At 47.5% G+C, this 17,697-nt stretch overlaps 1 protein-coding gene across 1 annotated transcript; it reads right to left on the bottom strand.

The window, feature by feature from the left end:
* Positions 1–1,389: 1,389 nt before the first annotated feature.
* On the bottom strand, positions 1,390–17,256 carry POLR1E (RNA polymerase I subunit E). The gene is made up of 12 exons (XM_037035943.1): positions 17,073–17,256; positions 16,357–16,460; positions 15,033–15,109; positions 13,206–13,291; positions 11,591–11,649; positions 10,633–10,777; positions 8,906–9,013; positions 7,714–7,810; positions 5,628–5,761; positions 4,641–4,722; positions 3,802–3,933; positions 1,390–1,893 (listed from the first exon to the last, which is right to left on the bottom strand). The coding sequence occupies exons 1-12, from the start codon at positions 17,146–17,148 to the stop codon at positions 1,737–1,739; spliced, it is 1,257 nt and encodes a 418-aa protein (XP_036891838.1). The 5' UTR covers positions 17,149–17,256; the 3' UTR covers positions 1,390–1,736.
* Positions 17,257–17,697: the final 441 nt, after the last annotated feature.

Genomic DNA, 17,697 nt, shown 5'->3' with positions numbered 1-17,697 from the left:
ATCAATACCGCTCGCCGCTTCCCCTCCAGGCCTGCGTTTGTTCAGAGGCCTGCTCCCCTGCCGTGACCCAGTTGTTCCTGGAAATTCAAAGTCAAACCCATCAGAACCTAAAAAGCATTCGTGAAATCACATTCTACCCTATAAGCACACTAGTTCTCTTCTCAGACAGATCAGGATATTATTTTTTCTGATGCAGAGTCACATACTTAATTTTCACAACAGCTTAGATAAAAAGAATGAGGTGTTTAGATTTCCTGCTCACACCTCTGCTGGAAGGAGACAAAAGAGGCTACAAACACCCATTACCCAGGATGAGAGACGAATGAGACACACCAGAGGAGCGCATGGACAATAGACTTTAGGCATGGCCTCGCTCTCGAAGAAGGAAACACAAGTGCCACCCAAGTGAGCCATCTGAGATGTATTTCCACATCTTCCCTGATGGATGGTCCAGCTGCTGCACAAACGCTGTCCTCCATTTTCAGAGATGAATTCTATCTCCCTTCACTGCTCCTCACTCCCCAGCACTGAGCCCCAAAACCTCAGCTGCTCCCAGAGCGGCCCTGAAAATCCGAGTGTTAGCCACACACCTTCGTCTTCTCCGCGTCCCATCCCCATTCCTCACGGTACCCCTGACTTCTCCATCTCCCCACGGCAGGTTAGGTTTATTGGCAGTCAGTACCCAATTTCATCTCCTGCAGGTATGCCTTCCTCTAACTAGATGCTGGAGAGCTGAAACCTATTGAAGAGCTGAAACCTTTTTCCCAGACTCCCTTGCTGCTAGGGTTCTAGGTGCAAATTCAGATCCTGCACATCTACTCACAGAAGAAAGTAGCAAGACGGAAGCCAGCTTCCCGATTTTTCAGTGGTTTGTGCTGACAGGTGAGGGGGTGTAAATGTGGGTATTAAAAGCGTTGGTGGCTGAACTCAGTGTTGTCACCAGCTTATGAATTCAAGCAGCTGTGGGGCAGAAGTGGCCTCGACGCCTGGATGGCAACCCCAGCGGTGTGTTCTTGGACTGGGCACTTTGGGGGCAACTTTCCGCTTCCCTCCCTGTGGCCCTTCAACAACTTTCCATTTTATCCAAGAATTCAACTCCTTTCTTCTTAGGATATCTAGTACAGCTTGCTTTCTGTGATGAATTCTGATTCACCCCCTCACAACTGTGGCTTCAGAACCAACCCCTACCCCTACATGGCCTGAGCCAGAGCAACTGGGCTAACTGCTTCCCCCCACTAAGGCAAGGCCCCCACCCTGTTACAGCAGCCTCCACCCAATCCGCCTGTTTGGGCACCTCCACAACCCTGGTGACCCGAGGCCTCCTCTTCCAGCCCCACTGGGCTATCTCCTCCTCACCACGTACTCCACTGGCGCTCCAAGACCTAAGCATGGTACTTCACATTTCTCTTTATTAACCAGTATCTGTTAGATGTGGCCCAGGGTTCAGCCTGTGAGATCTTTTGGCTCCAGCTTCCCAGGCCCCACCTCCCCCATCACCACACGTGAACCAACACGAGAAGCGGCTGCCATTTATAGTCCCAACACAGAAGGACGGAGACGTAGTCCAATGTGGCAGTCATTTGATGTTCTTGCTTAAGCACCACTGAGATACTGGCTGTGGCTTCACACCCGCGTCAAAGGAGGGCTGCTTTTCCTCTCTTTTTAAAATGAAAGTGGAAATGAACAGAAGCGGTGGCTACGATGTGGCCAAGCTGCTCGGTCTGGAAAGCACACCTCTACGTCATTCTCCTCCGCTTGGACTGGTGGTCCGGCTGGGCTGGAGGCAGCGGGACGCACAGGGTGCCCAGTCTGTGCTGCTCCTCCCCGCCGGCTGCCACGGACACCTTTCTTTTGGAGATCTTCAGCCTCATGGCCCTGGCTATCTCCATCATCCTGAGGAACAAACACATGGAACAAATGGAGTCTCCTCAATGTCACCACTCAGGGTGGGTTGGCAGGAGGGAGCGGCACACGTCATGCTCCCGGCCATGAAGACAGAGTCCCCAAAGTGGCCACCAGGAGAAAGGCAGGAAAGATTCCCCATAGAGCCATCGGACAATTTCATTTTAATGAGCCACCACTGAAAAATACCCTTATAGGTTATTACAAACCAGGTTATCTATCTGGATCCTATTAATACACTGTTTACTCCCTATAACCAGGATGAACGCTTGCTAGACGTTTGCTAGTACAGGCTCCAAGTATCTTCTCTGACTCACAGCGTCCCTGCCTGCGAGAGTGCCATGTGGGGCCCGCCCTCGGAGAAACCCCTGTGGGCGAGTCCAGACACAGCTGTTTCACGGGCTCTCTGGAGCATCAGGGTCCTTGGGTGCCAGATGTCCCTACATCACTGACGAAGGCCAAAGGAACCAATGTTGAGGATGCGGGGAAGTTCTGCCCCCACTCGGTCTGAATCCTTTCTGGCGAGGCTGGAAAGGGCCAGAAGGGCCAGCTCTGCCAACTCTCCCAGTCCGGTCAGAGGCCCCCAAGTGACATTCCTGCCAAACAGCAGCCCCACCATCTGACAGCCCTTCCCCTCAGACTCTGGGAAAGGTCTTTTCGCTAAGCTGAAACTGGGTTCTTAGGACCTCTACCCCTGGGTTCCACCCCTGAGAACCAGAGAATCTCCCCGGAGGGAGGTACATGGAGACTGGGGCCTGCCTGGTCACACAGGGACAGGTTGCTATGGGAAGGCTCGGGTCTGAAGCCCAACTATACCTCTTCTTGGTTGTGAGACCTTGGGAAAGTGAGTGACTCCACTGAACTGTAGATTCTTTCATTGTTTTTCAGGGAAATCATTGAGATGTTGGGTTGGCCAACAAGTTCATTTGGTTTTCTTCCCAGTAGCACTTAGAGCTTAGTAGCCAGCAGCACTGGCTCCAGTACTGCTTAGCTGTCTTTAACCTCATTTGAAACAACTGTGCTAGACTGTATTGTGACACTGTCATATCAGTGTGCATTTAAAAAAACATCAAAATTGGTGAATTTTTGTGCGGCCATTTTAATACTGAGAATGGAAGATAATACGCACCATTTTCAGCATATTATGCTTTATCATTTCAAGAAAGATAAAGCCCTGGCTGGTGTGGCTCAGTGGATTGAATGCCAGCCTGTGAACCAAGGGGTTGCCAGTTCGATTCCTAGTCAGGGCACATGCCTGGGTTGTAGGATGGGTCCCCGGTTGGGACTGCATGGAGGCAACCACACATTGATGTTTCTCTCCCCCTCTTTCTCCCTCCCTTCCCCTCTCTCTAAAAAGAAATAAATAATTTTAAAAAAGGTAAAAACACAACTGAAACACAAAAAAAGGTTTGTGCAGTGTGTGGAGCAGGTGCTGGGACTGATTGAACGTGTCAAAAAATGGGTCTGCGAAGTTTCGTGCCAGAGATCTCTCACTGGACGCTGCGCCCATCAGCAGACCAGCTAAATTTTATTGTGATCAAATTGGGATATTCATTGAGAACAATCAATGTTATACCATACGGGAAATAGCTGACAAGCTCAAAATATCCAAATCAGTAAAGTTATTGGTGAAAATGAAAACTGTGTCTATTACTTTACGGAAAAACCAGATGGACTTTCTGGCCAACCCAACAGTACAACAGTGTTAAAACCGTGCCTGGCACAGGGAACCGGCAGCCCGTCATGTCCAGCTGCTCATCCCTCCACTCACTCACTGATGGCTGTCTGCTGGCCCCAGGCCTTTCCCCTGTGACATGTCCCCAGTTCTCTTGATGGAGCCTCTTGCTTTCCAGCAGGACTAGAAATACAGCAAGGGGGCTTTTATTCTGTTGTGCTCACCTTTTCTCACTGAGCTTCAAGTCCCTCTGTAACACCGTCAGGTCGATCTGGAAGTCATTTATGTGCAAGGCGAGTATGATCACATAGGCGATGATCTTCGCCTTCATAGAACCGGAAATTAAGTTGCGTAAGCTGCAAAATCAGTGGCAATAAAGAAGACACAAAACTAAATTCTAAATGATTTCTTCCAAAGCAAAAAAAAAAAACCATCCAAACCTGTTCCCAGAGGGACTCAACATGTTCCCATCTTGGGGAGGGGAAAAGGAATTCAAGTGACTCCCTGTCCTTCTGGGCACCGGCGCCATCACACAGAGGAAGTGAGCCAATCCCAGGGCTCCCTCTACATGGGAGGGTGAAGCCCGCACTGGTGAGGACCCTCCAGTCTGTCCCTGCCTGCTCAGCAGCGATGCCGGGACAGCAGTCACCCCACACTCAGCGGCTGCCCATTCTTCCAAACACACTCAGAGCAGGAAACACATTCCAAGCAAACGGCAAGAAGTAAACCCAGGTGTTGCCCCCAAATCACCACACGTGCCTGCCCTTTCCTACAACCTGCCTTTTCACAGAACACCAGTTCTGTGGGGGCACATCAGGAAGGGTTCCCCAAAAGGAGTCAGTCAAGTGAGGGGTCTTTGCTGCTGCACATCCCAAGGGGAAGAGAGTGCGGACTGTGTCACATTTCCTGAACTTGACCCTGGACCACTCCCAAGGGAAGTGCTCCCTTCAGCACAGCAGCTCTGGGCACAGCATTCAATCCACACTCCCACTCCCCACGCTCCCCACGCTCCCAACCTGCTTTCTCCTTTACAAGCAGAAGCCAGAGAAACCGTGGCCCTGACCTGCCATTGTTGTAGGTCAAGCAGGTGAAGTGCTTCAGCAGTTTGGTGTTGATGATATGTGGGACTCCAGGCCCCAGGGCACCTACAACACAAAGTTCGGTTTGGTCACCTTCCGTCAAAGCCCTCAGGCCGTGTGTCACCCATGAGTTGGAAGAAGAGGCCAACGTTTGGGCTGGTGTTACAAACAAAACCAAGTGGTAGGAGAAGCAGGGGCCCATGGAACAAGATGGCCTCCTTTAAATGAACGTATGCTCATTGCAAATGAAACTGCCTGAGACATTTATGATGAGGCGACAAGAAAGAAAAATAGACTCCAATGAGGACTAAAGACACAGAATTCATAAGATGTTAGAAAAGCAAAACAGAATGTGGAGAAAGCCCAGGGAGAGGGAAAGCAGGGGCGATCAGGATATGAAAATAAGAATTAAGCAAGTACTGAAAAGCACACAGACTTGGGGGTGCCCAATCACGGTACAAAACTGCGCACACCTTGCAGCTGAAACCCCAGGGCTCTCCCAGTGGCTTTCTGACTCTGAGTGGATGGACTTAGCAGCCATGCCTGGCAGTAGGCGACCCTGGGGTGACCAGAAGAAACTGGCTGTCTCCCCTCCCAGTCAGAAACCAGCTGACTGGACACACACCAGTCACAAGCCTTCATGAGCAAGGCCAACTTTTCTTCCTCTATGACTGACATTTGTCCCTTACAATTTTCATCTCGCTTGGATACTGCACATTGCCCAATGCAGAATAGAGGTGAATGTTAACTCTGAACAATCACATGATCCTGCCTGTCCCCAGCTGCAAATGAGGAAAGAGCCTGGCGAGTCCTCTCAGCATGTCGGCAGTACCAATGAGAATCTCACTGTTACAAGGTTTAAAATAAAAACCTGACTGCACATACTCATTTTCTTCTCTCATTACAGCTAAGAATTATGGGCAAATAATGGTCTGGAAATAACTAGAATCAAATGTCTATCATGAACTTACTTTTCCGCTTAATCACTTTCTGTGCTCGAAATTTGATGAGTGTGTCCAGAAACCATATGCATCGGGCCTGGTGGTCTCGGCTCTCCTCATTTGATGGCAAAGACTTCAACGCTTCTATGACGAAGGAGCAGTGGCTAAACAAGCGTGGGAAAGGGAAGACTGGGTCGGTAAGACCACTTCACCAGAAGCCACTCACCCCGGCACAGTCAGAACAGGAGAACCCTCCCGCCTCACACGAACTTGATGGCTGCGGAGGGCACCCACCAACGCTGCTAACAGAAGGAGCACGGTTTGGTGCAGGGGCCGTGAGGGGCTAGCACAGTAAGTATTTTAGGCTTCATGGGCCACATGGTCTCCGCTGCAACTGCTCGAATCTGCCTTTGTGGTGCAAAAGTAGCCATCAATACAAAAATGAATGACCGTGGCCATGTTCCAATAAAACTTCATCCACGGGCACCAGGCCAGATGGAGCAGGAGGGCCACGGGTTCTGTCCAACCCAGATGCAGTGGTCTGACGCACAGGCTCTCAAGTCAGGCTGCCTGGACTGAACTCCCGCTCTGCCAGTTGGTGGCTTGGGCAACTTCTGAACAGCCTGTATATCATCTTAACTCATAAAGTGAGGCCAATAATAATACTCTCCTCCTCTTAGTTTTTTTTTTTTTTTAGTTAAAAAAGATAATACAAGTCAAGTGCTCAGAACAGTGCTTGGCACCTAAGAGCTCGATCAACGTTAGCTATTGTTTCTAAGGCACTTTCTACCACTGTCAGGAACCTGGACTTGAGGAGATAAAAAGGCTCTCTGAGATCATCTGCAGCTGCCTCATTTCGCAGACAGAAAAACTGAGTCTCAGATCAGGGAAGATCACACGGTATATTTGCAGAGTTCCAAGACTCAGTTCTCCAGGCTCCCAGTCCAGAGCTCGTCCCTGCACTCTGGGCCACAGTCGCATTAAGACAACTAAGAAATAGTACTGAGCTTGTTTTGGGGAAATGGATCTTTGGAGGAAAAAAAAGTATTTTCCAAGGCCTTGGATTTCACTGACCAGTGAAATTTCCAAATAAAAGTCAGGAAACTAACCTGTGGTTGACATTTTTTTACTTTTTCAATATAAAATTATTTTTTAAATACCGCTATCACTGTAAAAGAAAAGCTATTTTAGTGGCCAATAAAAGCAGCAGGAGGACCATGGCCAGTTGTGGCTCACTTGGTTGGAATGTCCTCCTGTCCACCAGAAGGTTGGGGTTTCGATTCCCAGGGCACATACCTGGGTTACGGGTTCGACTCCCAATTAGGGCACACACCTAGGTTGTTGCGGGTTCAATCCCCAGTCGGGGTGCATGTGAGAAACACATCAACCTTTCTCTCTCACATCAATGTTTCTCTCTCTCTCCCACCACTTCCTCTCTCTAAAATCAATAAATATCCAAAAAGACAGGGCTCCCCCGCCCAGGTGGCTCAGTTGGTTGGAACACTGTCCCACATACAAAAAGGTTGCAGGTTCAAACCCTGGTTAGGGCACGTATATGAGCCAATGATCAATGTTTTTCTCCCACATCAGTTTCTTTCTCTCTCTCTAAAATCAATAAACATATCCTTGAGTGAGGATTAATAATAATATTTTAAAAGGAGGGGAATAATGTATGAGTTATTTAAAATATGTAATGTTCAATGTTTAAAAAGAAAAGCCCCTCAGCAAATCCTCACAGATAAATGTTCAGCTGGCACCTACTTTCAGGCCGGCACCTGGGCCCCACAGCAGGTCAGCATCAGGCATGACACTGGGGGGCACAGCCCACCTGCAGTTCCAGCCCACCACAAGGCCTCGCCACAATCTGCCCAGCCGCAGGTGCCATGCGCTCGGAGGCCAACTCTGCCCCTTGAATGCCACCCACAGCTTTGGGATGTCAGGTCTAGAGGCCCAGGCATTTATGAAAACACTGGCTAATTCATGTTCAAGTGCTGGACAGTAATCCTCAATGACTGACCCCCAAAGGGGGGGCGGAAAGGTCTGATGACCTTCACGTCTGATGACTGCTGCACCCCAGCGTTACTCCCTCAGACACGCCATCCACCCAAGTGGGTACCTGTTCTCCTCAACCATCTTCAGTATTTCTTCTGACGTGACATTCCTGAAGGCTTCAGATGGGCTCTGAAGAGCCTCATACTCCGCAGGGGAAAGAACTAGTTACTGGTTAAGAACACAATCAGACTAAAGGAAACATCTAATCAGCTAGATCAGCAATTTTCAACCAGTGTGCCACAGAAATTTTTAAAGCATGCAACACCTAACTATTTAGTCAGGGACAATGACTGCTTTCCTTTACATGTCAAATGTAAAAATATCAGCCAATACAATAGCTGTCTGGTGTAAACGGTCTGTCTGGAACCACAAATATACAGGTCATATAACAGAGCCGCATCTTATAGGTCACATGGCATAAGGCTGAGTCTGACTGGTTCTTTTTCTTTAATCTTTATTGTATTTTTCCCATTACCATTTATGATTGGTTAATTTTTAGTACCAGAACTCCTATACACAAGAGTAGGCATCTGATTTTTTTAAGTCACTTTGGAGCAAAAAGGGTAGGTAATTATTGTTATTTATCAATCAAAATTATACCTATTTTTTGTCAGGTCAGCAAAACATATACACTTGGTATGCTGCAGAATTTTAGTAATTAGCTTACATGTGCCATGAGATGAAAAAGACGGAAAACTGCTGAGACAGATCGCGTCCTAGTGGCCTCATTTCAGAGACGGGATCTCTGAGGCTGACGGGAAGGTCACACAGCGCTCAGCGATTCGGTTCTCCTGACTCCCACCCCGGACCCTGTTCCCTACCTGGGATTTTTCTGCAGTCTCTTTATTACAAAGCCACTGCAGGCATTTTCCATCTCATCAGACCCGCAAGTAGGGACATTTTACATTCCAACCCTTCCTTTTACAAAAGCAGTCTGTCCTAGACATTAGGCATTGGTCACATTTGGACTCTTTACGGAGAGTGACCCCCACGGGGAGGAGCTGTGGACATGTGGCATTTTGCTGAGCAATGGGTTTGAATTCCAGACGCTAAGACACTGGTGCTGGAGCAGGTCCCTTGACTAGTGAGGGAGCCCAGCTGTCTTCCCAGCAACAGCGCTGGGCAACTGCAATGGTCAGGACGTAGCTTCTGTGAGTGTCCCGGGACCACCGACTCCCAGAGAGCCTGGCTGTGTCACTTGTATGCACACACCCCAACTTGTGAGTAAGGTAGCATTTCTACTGCAAGAAGGATACGGTCTTCGAATTTATACACGTCTTCAGGCTTGGCTGCATCAGCGTGGCAGGGAGGGAGGTAGAGGGAGTCATCTTGCAAATTACTGAGCATGGCGTCATCGACCAGGGCTTCACAAGGAAGACAGAGTCAGTGTGGGTATCACCCCATTTGGCTCCAGGTTCCCCTACACTCTTTGCAACCTGTCACCCAATCTCGTAACCAGCCCAGAAACCCCTAATCTGAATGCTCCCACCAGTGAGGCCCAAAGTCCCCATCAGGCTGATGGATGGCTCCAGCACTCGGGTGTCCACTCAGGACACAAACCTAACCGGGCTCAAGAGAAGGTGCCTCCAGCGTGGGCTCCCCCCAAGTACCTTGCAGTATAGTTGGGAGCGAGGTTGGCTAATAAATATTTACAATGCAATACAAGCGAAACTAAAAGTGAGGGGTATTCAAAATAGCCTTTAATGTCTTAACTTCCAGAAAATTTCTCCACATACTATAAGTGAAAAAAAAACAAACTATAAAACTGTAACTGCCACACAGGAATAACCATGTAAGAATTAAATATGCATGTAGACAAAGAGGGGAAAACAGGAAAATTATAGTGGTTTGGCAGAATGATGAGAAAATGGATGAATTATTTTTCTTTTGAAATGTCCTTTAATAGCTGAGAATTAACTGAGCAAAAAAAATTCAAAAATTTACTTGGTAATGTATGTTTCTGAATGAACAGAGACATACTTCTATATTCCTGGATGAGAAAATACGACATTATAAAGATGTTGATTCTTCCCACAGTAATCCCAACTGTATTTTGAGGGAACTTGACAAAATTATTTTTAAGGTCGCCCAGAAGAAAAGCATGTTACAGTAACCAAGACCTTGTGAAAAATAAGGAGGCGGGAGGAGGATGAAGTTGCCCCATCAGGCAACAAACTGGGCGACGAGGCCACCATAATCAAAGGCCTGCTGGGAAAACGGGACAAAACACAGCTAAGAATGGGGGGAAAATGATAAACCTGACTTTTTAAATTACCTTTTACAAAGGAAAAGATGGAGTTTTGAAAAATATAAAATCAGGTCTGTAGCATATGCCCAAAAAATTCTTCATTAAGATTTAGATGTAAAAATAAAATTGTAAAAGTACTGAATGAAAATACAGGAAAATATCTATAATATCATAGAGCATGGAAAGATTTTCTAAAAATTACAAAAATTCCATTTTAATGGGGAAAAACTGCTCATATAAACTTTCTCTTATGTTCTTATAATGCGTCTTAACAATAAATACATTTAAAAATTCGTATTAAATTCAGTACTCAAGCTTCCCGGTTTAGGAGCAGAAAAGAACTACTGTCCCCGGAAGCGACACACCGCCTCCAGAGGCTCAGCGCCTCCTCATCACACCAGCCCCGTGCACCAAAACCTCCCCGTGAGGCAGACACCGGGGGCCTTCTCTCCCCTCGGGTCCTGCAGGCTGCAACCTCGGTGCCAAGGACGCAGTGCGCACACACCCATTCCCCTGCCTGCCTCCTCTACTTGGCTGTGAGCTCACTGAGGGCAGGCTGTGTCAGAAGTTTCCTACTGCTTCCAGAGTCTGTTCCCGCAAAGACCCTCAGCAAGAGGCAGGAAGGAATCCAGCCCGAACTTCAATCATTACCATCTATGGGGCCGGTAAAAGATCTCAAGAGAAGAGAAAGCTGTCTCTGTGAGCAGACTCCTACTCCAACTTCCAGCTGCTTACCGGTCACACCCTTTGTATCAATAATGCTCTCTGCAGCTTTAGCTACCGCATGACTCAAAGACTCATTGCCCACTCTGTTCATTCTCCTGGAGTTCAGAGCCCGCTTCTGTTTGGTCGTACCAAAGGCTTCAATGCAGGAGTCCATCTGTGCAAGGGACAAATTTGGTTGCGGGGTCAGGCTGGGCACTGCTACTCCTGGCTGGGCCGCTATGGGAAAACTGCCACCTCTCTCAGCCATCATTACCTCACCTATCAACTGGGTTGAATTATACCTATCTCCCTCACAGGCTTGTAAGAATCAAATGATATAAACAGATCTGAAGAACCTGCCTTGTAAATAGTAATGGACCATTTACAAATCAGCAGTGCCTCCATCTGCAAAACGTAAAGACTTGACTATAACCAAGGGTTGGTAAATCTTTGGCACACAGTTTAACATTTTCCAACCCTACACCCATAACAGATATTGCTGATAATGTACTCCCTCTTTCCCTCTGGGTTGGAAGACAGCCTCTCACTCCTCCTCAACACACCGCCCCAGGCCGCACTGAAGCAATCAATTGGCCATTGTGGGGTGAGATAAACTTTGTAAGAACATTCCACTTTGAAAAATCCTCAAGTTTGCTTTGTTTTAATATAAAAGTTTCTAGGCTACAACCCATATTCTCTGAAACTTAAACCTTAAAAGCAAGTGTACGCTGCACCTCCCTCAGCCCAGAGAACCAGCTGGAAACATGGGTGGAGCTGTGTAGAGCTGCCCCAGATGGGTGAACCGCTCTCTGTGAGGCGGATGAGGCTTCCGCAGGGAGGAAACTGTCTAGACAACCCCGGAACAAGCCAGCTGGGAGCAGCCAGGAAACCACATGTTCAACCAGTTATTTTACTGATGGCGAGGCCCTTACCCAAGGCCTAGAAGGAACTTGCCTAAGGTCCCACATCTTGGTTCCATTACACTCACCTTATCTCTGAAAGTTTTGCTCTGACTCTCTAATGTCAATTCGCTCTCAATTGATTCATCTATCAAAACAACAAAAACAGGGGGGAGAAAAGCAAACTGTTGTAACTCCTACAGACAGTAATAGTGTTTGGTATTTATTTCTTTAAGAGTTAATCTAAGAAAAACAGATTTCTTTACTGCAGGACTTCCCAGAGTTTAACGCGGGTATATACTGAACATTTAGTATGCAGCTTTAATACACACGTAGAGAATTTGGAGAACTAAGGAGTCAAATGGAGGTGCCATCTGATCCAACCTCTTCATTTTACCAGTATGGACGAATGACGCCTCCAGGTGAAATGACACGCCCCAGGTCAATGTGATGGATATAGTAAAGCAATACTTCCAAACTTCCTACTTATAAAAAATGTGTTTAGTCAACAAATTAATGAATAATTTTCTTTGCTTCCTTGAAAGTTGGAAGAGAATTTGGAGGATGATTTAACTGTAAATTAAATAAATTTACAAATAAATAAAATAAATTTTATTTATTTTATTTATTTTAATTTAAATAAAACTAAACAAATTTACATTTGTTTGCAAAGCGAAGAATTCTTAACCTAGAGACTGTGGTCCCCTAGGAAATTCAATGATGGGCTTTGGGACTCAGGAGCCCTTTAAAATTATATGCTAAATCTTATATATGTTTTTGTATATTATGTTGTTTCCAGAAAGTAGGTCCAAGTCCTTATCATATTCTCAAAAAGGTGGGACCACGACCCTGAGAGAATCAAGTCAGAACTAATGCCTCAGAAGATACCAGGCAGATACGCCATGATCCTACGACCACTTCCTTACCTAACACCCTTCCCCACCGTGGTCTCAGTATTTAAGATTTAGGGAACAGGACCCCCTGAAGCCTGACCCTCTTATCTATCATTTTGGAAGCTCCCACTCTGGCCCTGAGCATTCTGAAATGTCAAAGCAGAGAAGCGATGCGACTTCTCCCACTGGACTAGGGAAAAATGGATCTTTTCCCAAATTAGAAAATATAGGAGCTTTTCAACATGAAAATTAGTGTCTAACATATAAGCAACTTCCAGCACCTACCAGAGATTCTAAAGCGTCTATCCCAGTAGAACAGTTAAGAATTAGGGAAGGCCTCCAATCAAAATGGTTATCAAATATGCCCTCCAATATTCTGCTCAGATCACTGCTCAATACACTTTAACCAAGTTTCTCATCTCAAGTCTGTAAACACTGTGGTGACAGCATCTATCCATGTTCTGCTGCACCCACGACTCTTAACTTGTGCCCACAAAACAAAGGGTTGCCAGTTTGATTCCCGGTCGGGGCACATGCGTGGGTTGTGGGGTCAGTCCCCAGTCAGGGTGCATGTGAGAGGCAACCAATCGATGTTTCTTTCTCTCCCTCTCTTTCTCCCTTCCTTCCCCTCTCTCTAAAAATAAATAAATAAAGCCTTTAAAAAAGAAAAAGAAAAAGAAAAAATACTGACAGAAAGGCCCTCTTTTAAAAATAACTACAAAATGTGTTTACAAATCAGAAACGCAAACCAACTCACCCAGCAAACCTAAAGCATGGGCGTCTCCGCGAGCCTTGACTGGGTGGGACCTACCTGAAAACAGTGGCTGCATGTTGAACAACTCGGCATCGTACACTTCCATTTGGCCAGAGGTCTTGTTCAAAATTCCCACAAAGTGCCTGAACAAAGAAGAAATAATACCAGTGACAATGGATTACTCAAATGGTATTGTTTATACAACTTCCTCTCGGAAGTTCTTTCTGCCCCACTACACCCGAGGAATGCACCACCTGCTGGGGAGGAACCATCATCCCGAAGCAGCAATTCTGAGCAGGAGGAGGAAAAGGTGGGAATGGAGAGAGGGGAGGGTGCGTGACGTGGTTCTGAAAAATAAAGCTGCAGGTGACTCTGGCAGCTGATCACATGTGGGCTCACTGCTACAGTGGAAAAACCCTTTGGGGATGTACAAATGAAGAATTATACTGGAATTTACTGCACACGTAGATTTTATGGAGGCAAGGACAAGGAAGCCTTGGTAAATATGAGAAGACCAGTGTGAACTAGATCTTTGATGCAGCGTTAATAGTTTTAAGCATACGCTCATTAATCTGACTTGTATCCGGGTGGTCCTGTGGGGCTCTGAAAAAAGCCTAGTGATTCCCTGTTGTTGGATACCATCATGGGAACACTGTGCGCATTATGCCAGCCCCCAAGAGTTACAGACTGTTTAGCCTAGGCAATCTTCATTGGAGGGTAGGGGGTTGCAGGGACACAGCAGGACACACCCGGGATTAGTAAAGGGCAAGGTTGCCCAAAATCAGCCAACAGACAGCGGAGCCGGATGAAATCCCCAGAGCCTCTGACTCAACCAAATCCTTTTCTTTCTTTCTTTTTTTTTTAAAAAAAGATTTTATTTATTTATCTTTAGAGGGGAAGGAAAGGAGAGAGGGAGAGATATATCAACATATGGTTGCCTCTCGTGCGTCCCCTGCTGGGAACTGGCCTGTAACCCAGGCATGTGCCCTGACTGGGAATCCAACTGTGATTCTTTGGTTCACAGGCCCGTGCTCAATCCACTGAGCTACACCAGCCATGGCCAAATCCTTTTCTTACGGTTAGTCCTAAAGTAAACTTCTGGCAAGCTTTGGAATGCTAATCATACATTCCAGATTAATTAAGACAGCTGCCTTTTGGAAACAAGATTATAAATAAGTCATGGGGAAGTAATGTACAATATGATGATTATGGTTAACAATACTGTAATATATGCTTCAAGGTTGCTGAGAGAGTAAACCATAAAAGTTCTCACAAGAAAAAAATGTGTAACTATGAGTGGTGACGGATGTTAACCACATTTATTCTGGTGACCATTTCATTATACATGTACCTGATCATTGTGTTGTATTCCTGAAACTAATATAATGTTATATATCGATTATATCTTAATATGTTTATTATTTTTTAAGTTTTATGTATTTATTTTTAGAGAGAGGGGAAAGGAGTAAGAGGAGAGAAACACTGATACGTGAAACATTGATCAGTTGCCTCTCGCATGTCCCCAGCTGGGGACCTGGCCCACAACCCAGGCATGTGACCTGACTGGGAGTGAAATCCAGCAACCTTTCAATCCTCAGGCCAGCCCTCAATCCACTCAGCCACACCAGCCAAGGGCTATATTTTAATTTTTTAGAAACTTAAGGAATACTACAAATAAATGAGGCTTTTAGGACATTCAACAAATGTAAGTCAACTTTCTCTTCAAGAATGTCCACATGCTGGTGTGAAGGCCCCTGGGTCTGGGAACACAGGGACTCGGTAATAAACCTCTCTAGGTTTCCCCACTGCCTCTGCAGACTAACAGCAGGGCCAGGGCCACCACCACTCCCCTCCCCTTCCAGCTGTCCCTTCCCCTGTCCCTACCTGCATACAGTGTTGCATTTGAGGGCTCCAGTCCCAAAATTGTTTCCCACGTAGGAAAGTCTGTCTGTTTCAGCTGCCTAAAATGTGGAGAAAAGCTCCATTACAACAAATGTTTAAAGGTATTAAGCATCTTGTCTCCTTTTTTCACATCTGCAAAAATCTTTAGAATCCAGAATTCTAGAGCCTCTCGGAGACCATCTGGCCCCATTAAGTAAATCTGGGGTGCTCATGGGGGAAAATCAAGAGGACTTTAGAAAGGGAAACCCTGGATAGCTGCTGGCTTATAGTTTGTCTGAAAAAGTTCTTGGAGAAGCTGCACCACCGGGCTTGGGAGAGAGGCCCTGGGCTCCCCACACTGACAGATATGCAACAGAACGATCCTGCAGGCAACATCCTGGGTCCGAAGTCCAAGCCCTTTTTCAACTTCTTTGCCGACCTCTCCTATGACTGCTCCTAATATGCTCTTAGGACCACAGAAATAGCTGCCTCAACTACGGCCCAACTTTCCTGCTTCCCTACATGTGTCCTTGCTATCCTCCTCACTTGGAACATGACACCTCAGCTATCAAACCCTCCTCCATCCTTCAAAATTCAGCTCCATGCCCTCCCCAGGAAGACATTCTTGCAAGCAGAGACTTGGACTCTGCCTGGTACTCTCCCTCCCTCAGGCCCTGAGCTTTGTCTATTTGTGTGAGTGTCCCTCACATCTAGTTCTTTCCTCTCTGTAGAGTTCTTTGCACCATACATGATATGTTTCTGTAAGTTTGAGACTGGGTAAAATCTCAAAGAACTCTCGAGAGCAGTGGTTCTCACCCAGGGAAACCCCCCCTCCAGGGGCAACTGAGAATATCTGAAATCCTGGTTGTCACAACTAGGAGGTGCTACTGGTAAATAGTAGATAGAGGCCAGGGAAGCTGCTAACCGTCCTGTGATGCACGCACAGGGCTGCCCACAACAAAGATTTATCTAGGTCAAAATGTCAATAGTGTCAAGATTGAGAAACCTCACTCTAGAGTACAAGTTCCCACAGAGTGGGGCCGAGTCTGATTTAGCTCTTTCTCCAGCAGCGCACACCACCGGGCCACAGTAGGTGCTCAATAAGTGCTTGTCAAATGAACTAATGAATGAAAGGCCATCACTTCATCAAAAGTATGAAACTGAATGGAGCCTTGTCCCCACATTCCGACCAGCTGGGGCTCAGAACTGTTCTTCAAAGACTCATTTGCTATTCCCCTTTCTCCTCTCACTCCCTCCCACATCCACCACACCCAAGGGGTCTACTGAGGCTTGCAGACTGCAGGCAATTGGCCACCACAGCACTTACCAGGATCCGGTGACTCCTCTTTCTGGGATTTGTGGAGTCGTTGCTCTTGTACAAGGTAAAGCGCAGGTTACCTGGATTCTGCAGCTTCCCATTGGAGAACTGAACTGTAAGATCACAGCCCAGGAATGAGAAGAGATCAGAAAGAATCACAATGTATGGTGAAGTGGAATTGGACTGTCAACGGGAAGGAGTGACTGAAGGAATGAGGATGGCAAGGAAGCTCAAGTCCCCGACCGGGAGGTGGACTGAAGGAGATCCTGGCCCACTTGGGAAAAGGGGATGGGGAGGTAAGGGGAGTCCTGGGAAGGGGCCACGACAGGAGGGAATAACTAAGGGAATGGGTCCAACTGCGGAGACATCGTTCAGATCTAAAGAAGGAGAGGGAATGGCACAGGTCTAAGACCTGGTGAGTGAGGGTATGAGAAAATCCTGGGTGAATCCTTTGGGGAGGGGGGTGACTGGGATGTCCTCATCCAGGTGGGAGGTAGCAAAAAAAGATGGTGGAACGACAGAGGGAGGAGTCTCTAGCGGAGGCCCTAGTGGTGGTGGACACTGGACACTAAATTGGGCAGGGCGGGGGGGCGGTGGTGAGGGGGGCGAGTAGTCTTGGCCCAGCTAGGAAAGGGGCCCGGCTCGGGGCGGGACGGCTGTAAAGCTACCGAGACGGAAGGGGTAGTTATGGGTGGGGAACTCTGCTCCAGCTCCGCAGTCATTACCTAGTACAGCTCTCTGGCTCTCGTCGGGCTCCCCGCAGTACAGCCACTTCGCACCCGGCAACACCTCCACCGCCATTTCGCCTCCGTAGTAGCCAAGCCCAGTGTTAAGATAGTCTCAGCCGCCAGTACGTTGATCCACATGTGGAGACACCGCAGCGACCCGGAAGAGGCGTGACCTCGCCGGGCACCGCCCTGCGCAAGTAGGCGTGGTTCCGCTCCCGCAAGACACCGCCCCCTCCGCGCTCTTGCCTAGAACTCTGAGGCGGCGACAACCCTGCCCCTGCCCCGCCCACCATCCGCCCCGCCCCCTGCTAACAGGCGTGGTCTCTACGCATTGCAACGCCCCATCCTTGGCCTGCCTCTCCGAGGCGCTGATTGGCCCAGCGCTTCGCCGGCGTCGATAACGGTTTTGTGGGACAAGGGTCCGAAGCTTCTACAAGTTTTGCGGTTTCTGCCAAACAGTCATTGGAGTTTCTTCGTGCTCAGCGCGGTCTAGATACAGTATGATCTATATCTCCTACGGTGACAAGTATATCTTACCGAGACCTGGAAGGCCAGGTTTAAATTTCGAATTTTCTGGCAGGCACAGAAAATTGAGGCCCAGCTGAATGTGGAAGCTGGCAGA

This window comes from Sturnira hondurensis, unplaced genomic scaffold (assembly GCF_014824575.4).
Source record: "Sturnira hondurensis isolate 20B ecotype Veracruz unplaced genomic scaffold, ASM1482457v3 Scaffold0022566, whole genome shotgun sequence".
NCBI lineage: Eukaryota > Metazoa > Chordata > Mammalia > Chiroptera > Phyllostomidae > Sturnira > Sturnira hondurensis.
This window is presented reverse-complemented; position numbering and strand designations above follow the sequence as displayed.